This window comes from Delphinus delphis, chromosome 14, assembly GCF_949987515.2.
Source record: "Delphinus delphis chromosome 14, mDelDel1.2, whole genome shotgun sequence".
NCBI classification, from domain to species: Eukaryota; Metazoa; Chordata; class Mammalia; order Artiodactyla; family Delphinidae; genus Delphinus; species Delphinus delphis.
The window spans coordinates 49797788-49812380 of record NC_082696.1 but is presented as its reverse complement, the minus strand read 5'-3'; the positions used below and the strand labels follow the sequence as shown (position 1 = coordinate 49812380).

At 37.8% G+C, this 14593-nt stretch overlaps 1 protein-coding gene across 2 annotated transcripts in view; it reads right to left on the bottom strand.

Moving 5' to 3' along the window:
* The window catches only part of SESN1 (sestrin 1), a 106854-nt gene that overhangs the window by 14209 nt on the left and 78052 nt on the right, over positions 1–14593 (bottom strand). Inside the window, exons 1-2 of one of the 2 annotated variants that reach the window (XM_060030129.1) lie at positions 7222–7520; positions 356–421 (exon numbers count right to left, since the gene is read on the bottom strand). In XM_060030129.1, coding sequence (XP_059886112.1) covers positions 356–421; positions 7222–7323 — 168 coding nt within the window. In that variant the 5' untranslated portion in view covers positions 7324–7520. Of the gene's footprint in view, positions 1–355; positions 422–7221; positions 7521–14593 lie in introns of those variants that run through there. The other variant, XM_060030128.2, reaches the window with a different exon arrangement.

The window sequence follows — 14593 nt, the reverse complement described above, 5'->3', positions numbered from 1 at the left end:
ATTAAAGATCCAATCTAGCATTGATACCAGCCTGTGGAGTTGGCCAAGACCAAGTAACTCGGCTTATGGGCACACCTAAGCAACATCTAAATATAAGCAGGTGGCATATCATTGGTCAGAAAAAAGTCTTGCCTTTGCTTGATTAAATATGGGTGTTAGAAAAGCATCATGAAATACTAGAAATCAACATGACTATAACAGCTTTTTAATCCCACATATTCACTGCCAAAACATGATGATTAACTTGTGTAAAGCATATTGTTGACCAACAACTTGTTCAGATGCGAAGATGTGGGTCATGAAAGCTTTTCCTTAAAAGCATACAGTTCACTATGTACTTTCACAAACAACATACCTCCTTTTCTGGGATGAATCTGCTTGGTCCGTGTCCTAGTGGTCGAGGAATTCTAATTCCAAGTTCCTAGAAAAGAAAACTACACCATCTCAGGCCTCCAGCAGTAAACAACATGAACTGAGGCCACAGGAATGGGAGAGAAAAACAGCCAGTTGAACAGAGACTGGCTTGTTCTGGTGATTTATTTTCATGGCCATATATATATACCAGATCCTCTGTTTGCATCACATAGCTGACAACAGTTTATAATACAACTCTGACTAAAAACAATAAAACCTGTTTCACTAAAACCAGAGTTTTGCATAAAGTACTTGGCAGAAAGTCTAGAACAGAAAGTTCAGCACATAGCAGCCAACCCTGTGGATTGTCAGTGATACAAAATAAGACCAATGTGTTTGTACATCCAAAACCCAACCAACCAAAATATCAATCCCTGTGCATCTTGTCAGGAAATGAAAAAGCCATAACCTCTACCTAGATGTCTTAAACTGAAAGAAGTATAATTATTACTACATCTATAATAACACTTCACAAGAACAGAAATACTATGAAAAATAAAAAAGCTATTTAAATCCACAAAAGAGAAAGTAGTACAGGGCATGGTTTCTCTGTGCTTGAGTAAAACAATTTTAGAGAAATTAATTTTGTTTGTGAGTTTTCCTTAAATTTTTAATTTATAGGATCTCATCAACTTTGCTTATATTATATTTTAGAGGAGCTCAACTAATTAAAAAATAAATGGTTTTCTGCCTTTTGACATAGTGAACCTAGAATTCTATACTTTATGTGACAGTGTAGTGTGGTTAACAAAAACTGACAATCTACTGTTAGGCTTCCATCTTTTCCCTCAATACAGTGTGCTAATAGAAATAAAACCAAAATGTAATTCAGACTTTTTTTTTTCTTTTTGAGGCTCATGTCCTATCACTCTAGTCTCTAAACAAAAAACCCCCTCCTTCTTTAACAACTAAATATTAACCCTTGCTTATATAATTACATACAAATATTATTTCTACCCTCTCTCTACTGCTTCCAAAAGTCCTTCATGATATAAACCAGATGCTTTCCTTTTAAAGGAAAAAAAGGGGGGAGGGGGCAGTCAGAGAAGAACATGTGGCAACAATTCAAGAAATCTGGTCCAAGTGAATGAAAACCTTTTGAGCAGAATGGATTTTTAAAAATTAAGCAGGCAGGACAAAATTGAAGAGAATCTTAATTAGGAGAACTCAAGATTCAGATTCAAAGTAGGCTGGATTTGCCAACTAAATCTAAAATTTTATATATGTTTCAAATAATCTTGTATTGGAGGTCAGTGATTTCTTACTCTGATAATTCCACACTTATACTGAAGACAGTAATGTCTAATAACCATGCCCCTCATTAGAGGAGGCACTAAATTCACTGGCCCAGCCATGTATGTGTCTCAATTTTAATATCCTACAATAAATGCAAGGAAAAAAACCCACATTCCTGCTATTCAATACATCATCTTGGCACAAATGCAGCCATTTATATAAAATGATGACTCTATTGGCCTTTCTGATTTAATTACATATATTTCTAACAAAATATATTGGGCAAGACTTTAAGGCTAAAAATCAATACCCCTTCTCAGTTCTTTACTATCTTATTTAAACAAAATGCATTTTAGCAAACACCCCATTTCAGGGGTTTATTATTCATTTTCTACCTAAGAGACACTATTCTTATGACTTTAGTATACAAAAGGTGGCATTTCAAAGGAGGAGAAATGGATTATTCAACAAATGATTTTGGTACAACTGGAGAGCCACTCAGAAAAAAGTGAAATTGGAGGCTTAAATCATACTTTACTCCACAATAAATCAGATATAAGTGTAAAAAACAAAAATAAAAAACATTACAGTATTAGAAGAAAATACCTGTGGACTTAGGTCTAAGAATGCCACAAAACCAGGAAATCATAAAATATAAGATTGATAAATTTGATGACATAAAAATAGAGACTTTCATATGGGAAAAATAAACATATAAAGTCAAAAGCAAACAGAAAACTTGGACATATATTTGCAACTCATATAGCAAAGGGCTAAATTTTTTTAATACATAAAGACAAATCACTAAGAAAACCCCCAACAACCTCACAGAAAAATGAACAAAGGACATGGACAGTTCAAAGAAAATGAAATATAAATGGCTGAAAAAATGATCAACCCTCACAATAAAACACTGAGATACAATTTTGCACCTAAAATACTGCTTAAGATCAAAAAGTTTGATGATAGGCTGTGTTGGAGAGGGGGTGGAGAAATAGCCATTCATTGCTTATACTTTCTGATGGGAGTGTTTTGAAGTGTGAGGAAAAAATATCAAGAAACATAAAAGGAGTATAAATTACTACAACCTCTAGGAGGGCAATCTGAAATACTGATCAATATTTAAAAGTTACATACCCTAATCAATAATTCCATCCTAAACATTACCCTATACTCACATTTCTAAAATGTCATGTGTAAAAGTATAATCACTGCAACATTGTTTCTAGTAGTACAAGATTTTATAAAGCAACCTAAGTGCTCATCAATAGAGTACTGTTTCAATAAAGTTTAGTATGATCATAGACTAGAATAGCATGAAGTCCTCACAAAGAATGAAGCAGTTCTATACAAGTTGGCTTTAAAAGATCTCCAAGATATATTATGTGGGGGGAAAAAGACAAAGTATATAATATGTATATATTATGTTACTATTTGTAAGGAAAGGGAAAAAAATTACCAATTCCATTTCTAGGACTTTATCCTACAAATACATTAGCAGCATGTGGATTGTGTATGTGTGTGTGTTTATTTTTTTAAAAATAAGACCAGATTCCTAGCACATGGGCCTCAAAACAAAGAGGTTGAAGTACATTGTTTTGGTTTTATTTCTATACCAAATAGATAGTTTATATATCAAACTTACAAAACAATAGCTTTACAGTTCCAAGAAAATGACTATTAATGTTTCAGAAATGGAATATTTTCCTACAGGCATGCCAAAGGTCTTTCCCAATGGTCCTTTCTAATTCTCAAGTCTTTGAAAGTCTATCCCTGTAGCCAAATTTAGTGGCCATACTGGTATCACTGTCTCCCCTCTTCCTTGCCTTCAAAGGTCAAATCTTTCTTTCCCAGTTCCTTTAGAAATAGATTCTTTTATGTATTTTATGAAAAATTATGTGTTTTAAAACAGGATGTTAAGAAAAAGCAAACATTCTCAGGAACGGACTATAAACCTATTATGCTAAGAACCTCTTACTGTTAAGATCACATTCATTCCTTGGTGAGGTACCAGTCTAACAAAGCAGGGGACAGAATAGAAGAACTGAAGAAAGGAAAGGAATGGAATGGAGTCTCTGATATTTAAGACTCCAATTTCATTATTTTACTTATGGCTAGTTCTAGGTAAAATAGAATTTTATGAACTCTGAAACTGCATCCCAATTTATCCTAATCCAGATACTGTCAGGAAGCAGGTCATTGATTCCGTCTAGCCTTCCACAGCACACAAATTGAGCTCTAACTTATGGGAAAAGGAAACAGGTGACAATTATCTTGAAAACAGCCAGGAAGTCTGGTTCTAGAGTTGGTGTCTTTAATTAATTACTCTCAAAAGCTCCTCTTTAAGAGCTTTTGAGGGACTTCCCCGGTGGCGCAGTGGTTAAGAATCTGCCTCCCAATGCAGGGGACATGGGTTCGAGCCCAGTCTGGGACAATCCCACATGCCGCGGAGCAACTAAGCCCATGCGCCGCAAGTACTCAGCCTGCACTCTAGAGCCTGCAAGCCACAACTACTGAGCCCGCGCGCCACAACTACTGAAGCCCGCGCGCCTACAGCCCATGCTCTGCAATGAGAAGCCACCATAATGAGAAGCCCATGCACCGCAACCAAGAGTAGCCACCACTCTCCGCAACCAGAGAAAGCCCGCGCACAGCAACGAAGACCCAATGCAGCCAAAAATGAATAAATGAGTAAATAAATTTTTTTAAAAGAGCTTTTGATACTTAAAGGTCTTTTTAGATACCATTATTATTATACAATAGTATTCTTGATTTCTAAAGGGGTAAAAGTTTCAACTTTCTGGAAAACTCACTTTTGAAACACTTCCTAGTCACATGACAAATTAGTTGCTACCCTATTTTCTAGCAGGTATTGATTACAAAAAAAAAAATAAGGCACTGCAGGTCTTCAATGGTGTGATCGTAAGCCAAACTAAGTGCACTTCATAACGTCCTAAAGGTTCCTTCAATTGTGCCTTCATATGTACCTGTAAGAAACTGAATTACAGACTTTGAACAAATTTTGGCCAATCTAAATTCAAGGAGGCAGAACTTGCCAACGGCAAATGGCCTTGTTGTGAAGCAGATGTAAATGCTAACCACAGCACAAACCTCACAGGCTCTTGGTGAAGGTGTGGCTGGGAAATCTAACATGGGAACTAACAGTCTTCTCCTCTCAACAATCCTCCTAATCAGCATCTTTGAAGACATAGCAACAGCCTCTGCCATCACAACATTGCTGCAAATCTCTGACGCAATATCTGTTTCCTCTACAGTGTATACTAACACACTAATTTTCACAGTATGAAAATTCTCAGCAAATGTTGACAGCACCACAGAATGACTAATGTATGTAATGTATCACTGTATGAATCTGTGTTTATGAATTTACTGTTCTAATCAGATTTTTCAAATTTCTCAGATACATTTATGAATCCATATGAATATCTTTAACCAAAAAAATGAACAGTTTGCCACAAGTGCAAAATGAGAGCATTTGTTGGCTTACAGTGTCTATCTACATGCAAAACTAGTTGAAAAGTAAAAATGATTAGATCACTTCAATCATTTTATTTTTTCTCACTGCACTTGGTACATTGTTAAACTGTCTAGATGTCTTAATACTGATCATCACAATAATATTAATTTTGATATTTTAAAAAATTACAAAAGCAGTTCTGTTTGAAACACATTTCAACAAGGCAAAAATATGCTGTGTAAAAAGTAAAAGTTCCCATCCCACTCTTCCTTATTTATGAGAATCATTGCCTATAGCTGGGTGCTAGCCTTTTGACATTTGAAATTTTTAAATAGAAATGAAGAAATCTAGAAGCATTATAAAGAAATCTTCCTATTATAACGACATGTACTAGTGCTTCTTCTAAAATTGTCATTAACTCTTTTATAGGGAATTTAGAAATACTCAAAGTTCAGGTACCTCTTTTTCCAGTGTCTGGTCTTCTATGAAATACATTCTAGAAAAATAAAAACTCACTGACTTCAAAGTACTGGCTTTGTAAGGCTGGCTTAGGCCATATGTGTGCCCTATACTTTAGTCAGGAGTTCCATTCCTGGAAAGGGTTTAATTTAAAGGCACTGTGGAAGCTTGCTATTTGAAAGAGTTGTGTTATTAATTCTTTTGTAATGTGAATAGTTTTCCTATAAAGCACTACTTCCTAATTTATCTTCCCACATGTTGGAGGTTTTAAAAATGAAATACAACTATACAAAGGTTCCTGGTGTCCCGAACACAATCCCATAGGCTCTGTAATCAATGTGCAAGCTATTGATAAAATGTATCTGTATCTTCCAGTTGACATGGCTATATTTAGATATTCTAGATCTGGGCAAAAACCAGGATTCTGCACACAAATACCACCAGAAATAACAGATTCAAGCACAATGATTGAGGCTCAAAATGAGAACAGATCTGTTACGGCCTGCAAACAGAAACTGTAAATTCTATTTCAACATTTTCACACTCTCTTCTATGATAAAGTTTCAAAGCAACAGTTATGAGACTTTTTTTAGGTTGTTGTATTATCTGGAAACAAGGAGCACATTATGTATCCATGAATGCTAAAATCTAGAAAAAGCATTTGGTGTTCTACAACCTTCAGGAGAAAGTGTCTTCATTTAAGTTTATATGAATATATGTAGTATATCATGGTGTAGACTCCATTTACAAAAAATATATATACATATAAATACTAACACTGAGTCATTTTAGTGGGCAGTACAGTAGAGAAATTACCTCGTATTTACATTTCTTTAAGTCAATACTTAAAACATTCTGATTTTAATTACTATTTCTCTACTTTCTCCCTTGCCACCTTTTGAATTAAAGCCTTTTAAAGTTTCAAATTTGAGTTAAAGGTGTATTAGTAACTCTCAAATGGTGCCCTATTTGCAGCCACTTAGGAAAAATACAAAATGTTACAATTAAATAGCTCTTTCTGAAGGCCAATTCAGACACAAAAAGAGAGAGTTTAATACAAGAGTAAACGCTGTGCATAACGTCATAGAGCTGGCAGTACATACTTATTCTAGGCAACATCATTTTTAACTGACCGAAATATGTTTCTTTTTCTTTCTTTTTTAAAGTAGGAGGCGAAGAGAGTGAGGGTCCCCGAATAATTTTTTTTGACAAGACGCTGAGGGGGAAAAAAATCCACAGGCTGTTCTACCGTGAGACTAGAGTTTGTTAGGTTTCTTCTGGCTTGTGGAGACTTGTACAGAAGACAACGTTATTTACGTTTCGGAGACTTCCATTTAAATGACCGAGGCAGCTGTCCCTCCCAGCCGCAACATTTTCTGCCCGGGGACGACTCTCGGTGGCAAACGCCCCCCCAACACCACTGGCCGCCCCTTCACCTGAGGGGCGCGGGCCAGCCTGCGACGCCCCGCCGGGCAGGGCGGCCGTCCGGGCGGTAGCTCCAGGGGCGCCCTCCCCGGGGAGCGTTCTCCGAAGCTGTTAAGGTGCGAGGGCGGGGAAGCGACGCGACCTCCGTGCAGCCCAAGCAGTTGGCCGGGTGCCCGCCCGCCCACTTGCCCGGTCCCTTGCCCTGGTACCTCGTCCTGGCCGCGGCTCCCGCCACACTGCTTGCAGCCCAGCAGCTCCGAGACGGCCAGCGAGGCCGTATACGCCTCGTTCGCGGCTGTGGCCAGGCGCATGTCAGCGTGAGGACAGCTGCGGACGCGCAAGGGAGCCGCGGCGGCGCGGAGGAGGCGAAAGCTGGCCGGGCTGCCAGTCGGCCTCTCAGCTCAGAGGCTGAGCGCCTCAGTCCGTGCTGACGGCTGAGGCAGTGCGGGGCGGGACGGCGCAAACAAACAAGACACGCGGCCCCGCCCCCTCCGTCACTCCGCCGAGTCGGCAGCCGCGCGCACCAATGGGGGCTCGCAGCGCCGCGGCACCCCGCCCCCTTGGCGCTGAGGAGCGGGCCCTGGCGGGGGGCGGGCTACGCGGCCGGCCGAGAAACAACCTCTAGGGAACGAACTCCCGAACTCCCGCGAGGAGCTAATCCTCGGGTCGGAATGGGCTCGGTCCGCCGGGAGCTGTGCGTGCACTGCGGCTGGAAGATGCAGCGCGAGCCGTCGGGTTTCAGTTGCAAAAGTGTCCCTGTCCCAGCATCAGCAGCTGAAAGCTTGCCCTCCCTCCACCCGCTCGGGTCCATTTACCTAGAGCCAAACAGCAACCCACCTCTAGGCTGACCCCGACACCACCAGGAGGAATCAAATTCGCTTCACATTTTATGAACTTTTGAAATTTCCCTTCTTTCTTTCCAATAATGCCCAAACAGCGCTGACTGGGCCGCAGAATGAAGAAACAAGTAGGGGACCATGACCCATATTCAATGTAAAATTATTTTGGGTAAGCTATGTAGAAACTATAAATATCACTCTCCTACACAGATAAGCCTTGGTAGCAGATCTCTAAATTTCTTTTCTTCACAAGTATATTCGAAAGCTTTAAAATTGTTTCCTTATAAGCGCCCTAGGTTCTAAAGAAAGAATCTCTCTCTGAAACCTGATGAGGAACGTGAGAAAACAGGTCATAAAGGAACACAAATAACTGACATTGTTGGATCTGGAACACAAATCTCTCAAGTCCTGTGTCAACACTATTTCCTTACAGGGCTCCATTAACTTCTTTTTAAAAAATTAACTCCTAAATCAGGTCTCTTTTTTTGCATGTTTGCCCCGTATTTTCAAAGGCTTACATGCTCAGGTTAAAAAAAAAAAAAAAAAAAAAGTTGGAACATTCTGATAGAAGGAAACAAGCAGAGTTTAAGTCAATAATACTGACAGACACAGAACCAGGGCTCATAAATGAAAATAAGTTTCAGTCTTAGGAGTGAGGTTAAAATGTCTCAGAGAAAACTGAGTTACTCTTTGAGCTCTTAAAGTGTCAAATTTTAAAAGTAGCAGGTTAAAAATGGTTACTTTTTATTTATCTTCTCCAGATAAATAAAATGATGTTATATGTTCTCATACAGTTTTGTAAATTGCTAAAGCACCCAAAATATTTTTACTGGTCAAGAAAAGCAATTTGAGGTTAATATTGACATAGAAGAAAAGGTTACAGAGACGTCCAAGCTCTCTTCCTCTGAGCACAGCCACAAAAACAGTCTAATCTGATGCCCACTCAGCCACAAACACACAGGCAAAAATAAACCCAGTAAACCATCCAATTTGCAGCAATATGACATACCCTCCAAGATAAACTGGTTGTAGATGAATAACGTGGAAACATAAATGGACTTGATGTAGGGGTTGTGAGCTATAGAGCTACTTAATGAGGGAAGTATGTGAAAAATGGCTCTAGAAGAGTTGAGCTGTGATTTTATTTTCAGGAAGGAATAAAATAGTGGGGATTAGCTGTCTAGTAGGGCATAACCTTGTCTGTAACATTAAAATATCATTTACAAAATGGAGAATGTTTACCTTTCTATTTTCTAATGAGGCAAGAAAAAGCATGCATTTAGCTAATGCAAAAATGGTTTAAATGCAAATTAGAACTGCAAACTGTGTATACACATGTGTATATATACATATATGTGTGTATATGTGTGTATGTATATATATGTTCATGTTTGATACTTTGTGCTTGATAAATATTTATTGAAGAAACATGTTGAAATTGAATAGGAAGCTCCAATTAGGATCTTTCTTTCTTTCTTTCTTTCTTTCTTTCTCTTTCTCTTCCTTGCTTCCTTCCTTTCTTTCCTTTCTTTCTTTCTTTTTCTTTTCTCTCTCTCCCTCCCTCCTCCTTCTTTGAAAGTTTCAGTTTATTTTGATGCTGCCTTACATAAAAAGAAAAATAATTTTAATATATTCTAATTCAGTCCTTACTGAGACCCTTTCAAGCCATTAAATGTCAAGGTTCCTTTATGGTTTCTATAAAGACTGACTTAAGGTCTTCAAAGAGTACTGATTTTTGCTCTTTTTGATAGAGCAGTAACTGTGAATTAGTCATTCTCTTCTCTAACATAAAAAAGCTGCCTCCAAATTTATTAACCAAGAATTCCAACAGCTGTATTGACCTGCAAATATCATTGTGTAGATCTCACTTCTGGAAATGCTTTGTTCCAAATCATTTAATAAAAAGTTTATATTTTCCAAAGATTTCACTACGTGAGTAGGCCAGATGTCCTGAAGGTGCTTCTGCTAATGAACCCCCAGTGCTAAGCATGTAGTAAACCTCCTGAGCACCGATTAGTAATTGCAAAGGACTACATTTTTGATATTTACCACAGGCTATCATTATAGGCCAGCAGCTATTTACAAAATCTGCTATTTAAACATTTCCTTTCAACATTTTTTTCTTCGATGAAGAATCCTGACATCTAATCCAAGAAGTAAATCTGAAATATTTCCTTTCCTCTAAAAATGTTTTGGGAATTCCCTGGTGGTCCAGTGGTCAGGACTCCGAGCTTTCACTGCCAAGGGTGTGGGTTCAATATCTGGTCGGGGAACTAAGCTCCCACAAGCAATGAGGCACAGCCAAATAAATAAATATAAAAATAAAAATGTTTTGGTAAACCTACTCAAACTGTATCAAAGTGAGGTTTTTGCATTTGTCATTAGCAGGAATGGTCTCAACTCTAAATTTTCTCAAGAACGAGATGTTACACCCATGTAAAAGAGTGGTGTCAAATGACTTGATCTGAGCAGAGAGCTATGTGGCATTGAGAGTCCAGACGTGGCCTGGTGGTTCAAGATGGGCTTCCAGAAGGAAGAGATATCTGAGCTAGGGGGCTTAGAGGATTAGTAGAGAGGCCTTGGCAAGAAAATCGGGGGAGTGTTTGGGAGAGTAAAGACAGAGTTCTAAGGCAAAGAAACCAGCATGTGCAAAAGCCCACAGGCAGGGGAAAGACTGAGAGTGGTAGTCCGTTAGGAAAACTGAATAAAGGAAGTTCACTGGGGTCTAGAGCACAGGGTATGGAGAGTAATGGATGAAGTTTAGGTAAAACATAAACAGTAAGAAGGGACCTTGTTTAAGATTCATTAAGGACAATAAATTTCATTCTTAAGAGTAGTGTGGAGTTACTAAAAGTTTTAAAGAGTAGAATGACATCAAATTTGCATTTCAGCTAAGGTTTAGGCAAAACTAGAGGCAGGAAGATGAGCTAGGAAGGCTGCTGAGGCAATTCTGTCAAGGCAAGAGGGTGATGTGAAGAACAATGGAAATGAAACAGTGTAGGGATGAAGGTGGATTTGTCTCTCCAACATGATAATAAGTTTCTTGAGAAAGGAAATGATGCCTCATACTTTTGTTTTTGAAATTTAGGAGATAAATCTCAACTTATATGCTCTCCTGACCAAGTGGCTTCCCTAAATCCATTAGACTTTAAAAAATATAGTCACCTAATGAAAAAGAATATGTATATTTTAATAGAAAGAATACTAATCAGGCCAAAACGTATAATCACACTTTCATGGACCACATATTAAATCTTGAATTTTCTCATTAACTAAAGGAATTAAAGTACTATAGATCTGTAGATCTATTCTTTAGAAATTATATTTAATAATTGGTTAGATACACATAGCCATGATTTTAGCCATTAAACCAAAGAACTCCTTTAAGAGGGGGAGTGGGATTTGTTAGATTTATGTGGTTTAAGCATTCTTGAAAAAAATGCCGTATTGTCATTTAAAACATTTTTACTTGGAATGAATGCTGGTTTTTAAGATTACTTCTGCTTACTAATTTTGTCAAGATTTTTCTCCTCTAGCTGATATCTTCCTGTTTTTTTTTAATATATAGCTTGCCTGCTAAGCACTTTTTTCCTTTCAACATCACGTTTTGGGTATGTTGAGATCCTTCTAGTACTGAACGTTAATTTTATATTCTCTTATTTGTCCTCTACTTTTTCACTTCTTCAATTTAATTTTTAGAATTATATTACTTATAAAGGAGCAAGAACGTTGACAAATCTTTGCTATCTTTCTCTCCTTTAGGGTTTCTTCTTTTAGAAATGCACAGTTTTAAATTTCTACATAGGGTTTTAGAAACAGACCATCACTCATATTTGTAAACAAGTAGTACTCCAAATAGTGTCAGTGGTTTTAAATTAGAAAATCACTTTCCCTCAAAGAATAAGCATGTTAAATCATGGTCAGGTTTTCCAGGCTAATGATAAGACCAATATATCAGACACTAAGAACTTTACACTTACATGGCAGATACAATTATTTCTATTTTACAAATTTGTAAAACAGAAACTCATGAAATATTGGTAACTTGTCCAAGGTTGTAAAAGTAGTCAAATGCAGACTGAGATCAGAACCTAGGTCTGTCTGAATCCAAAGCAGCAGAAGCTGGGCTGCTTCCTTTAATGAATATTTTTAAAATGTCAATAATGGTATGTTAGCTTAAGTTCTTGATTCTGATGGCGAGAAAAGAGGGCAGGAAGAAAGAAAAATGTATCTCCCTTGCTCATACTCAGGGTGAGATCTGGTTTTAAAAAACAGAAAAGAAAAAAGAAATCATGGAATGAGTGGTCTTGGTCTTTGAGAGCTTCTCTCCTCTATTTCTCTACCCCTGTCATTCCTCTCAGTGTCTCCTCAGACCTTTGGTAACTTCATGCTACCCAAAGCTCCCTCAATAGAGTTTACCCAACTTCCTACCTGCTCCTCACATTACCCCTATTCTTCTTAGAATAACTGGTAGGTATTAGGAAGAAAACAGGCTTCTTATACTAACTCACACTTATTATATGAGGGACTGACATCTCATACTAATTTATTTATTTATTTAGTCTGTCTCAATAGAATGTAAGCTCCATAAAATCAGAATGTTTGTCTTTTTTGTTCACTGCTGTATTTCTCATATCTTAGTGCCCAGCACACAGTAGACCCTCAATAAGAGTGTATTGAATGAGTGAACTCCACAGAGACGTTTCCATTAAAAAAAAAGAAGCTTAACTCAACTGAAAACTTAATAATGAATTTCAAGTTCAATATTCATATAATAAAAGATATGGGCCATCTAGACAAACACTCTTGGAGGCTTTGGGGTCACTATTTAGGCAGACAGGCAGGTTCTGCTTGGGAATCAGCTTGTCCTTTCCAGCTCTACCAAGCAAATTCTGTTTTTCATAGTCTCTTCCCATCTTCCCCTTTGGAACCCCAGATATTCCCAAGCTCCTTTGATTTTTCTGTTCCTGTTTTCCTGCACTACCAAGATAGTGACTATATAGGTTTGGGCAATGGTACATATGGCTGACTTGTTAAGTCAGGCAGGTACTTACAAGTCAGACACTGCCTGTATACATATCATAGTTTGACAAATTCATGAACATTTTGTAACCAAGTCTGGCTTTAAACACCCTGAGGCTTCTCTAAAGTGAAGTGACCGTAAAGAAAGTGTTGAGATATCAAAGTTAGGTGGGAAAATTCATTCATTACGACTTTTAGAAGCTAATTACTTTTCAGCATTGTTGTTGAAGTAAATAATAAGGAATGGATTTAATCTGGAATAGGATGAGGTTCAAGAAAAAGGTGAGTGTAGTGGGAAACTGAGAGTTAGGTCTTTATCCCATATGTTCTTAGGAGTTACTGAAGGTTTTAAAGAAGGACAAAAAAGAAATACCAACTCAAAAAAAAAAACCAAAAAGATAATGGAAGATACTTAATGTATGACATGTTCAAGTAGAAAATATTTCTCAGGCAGGCCGTGCATATATACTGTATTGTATTTAAAATAGTTTTTGAACATAGGCAGAACACTCTATGACATAAATCACAGCAAGATCCTTTTTGATCCACCTCCTAGAGTAATGGAAATAAAAACAAAAATAAGCAAATGGGACCTAATTAAATTTAAAAGCTTTTGCACAGCATAGGAAACCATAAACAAGACCAAAAGACAACCCTCAGAATGCGAGAAAGTATTTGCAAACGAAGCAACTGACAAAGGATTAATCTCCAAAATATACAAGCAGCTCATGCAGCTCAATATCAAAAAAACAGAAAACCCAATCCAAAAATGGGCAGAAGACCTAAACAGACATTTCTCCAAAGAAGATATACAGATTGCCAACAAACACATGAAAGGATGCTCAACATCACTAATCATTAGAGAAATGCAAATCAAAACCACAATGAGGTATCACCTCACACTGGTCAGAATGGGCATCATCAAAAAATCTACAAACAATAAATGCTGGAGAGGATGTGGAGAAAAGGGAACCCTCTTGCACTGTCGGTAGGAATGTAAATTGACACAGCCACTATGGAGAACAGTATGGAGATTCCTTAAGAAACTAAAAATAGAACTACCATATGACCCAGCAATCCCACTACTGGGCATATACACTGAGAAAACCATAATTCAAAAAGAGTCATGTACCACAATGTTCACTGCAGCTCTATTTACAATACCCAGGACATGGAACCAACATAAATGTCCATCATCGGATGAATGGATAAAGAAGATGCAGCGCATATATAGAATGGAACATTACTCAACCATAAAAGGAAATGAAATTGAGTTATTTGTAGTGAGGTGGATGGACTTAGAGTCTGTCACACAGAGTGAAGTAAGTCAGAAAGAGAAAAACAAATACCGTATGCTAACACATATATATGGAATCTAAAAAAAAAAAAAGAAAATAAATATGTTAAAATAAAATGGTTCTGATGAACCTAGTGGCAGGACAGGAATAAATATGCAGACGTAGAGAATGGACTTGAGGACACGGGGGTGGGGGGTGGGACAAAGTGAGAGAGTAGCATTGACATATATACACTACCAAATGTAAAATAGATAGCTAGTGGGAAGCAGCCGCATAGCACAGGAAGATCAGCTCAGTGCTTTGTGACCACCTAGAGGGGTGGGAGAGGGAGGATGGGAGAGAGGCTCAAGAGGGAGGGGATATGGCGATATATGCATACATATAGCTGATTCACTTTGTTACACAGCAGAAACTAACACAAC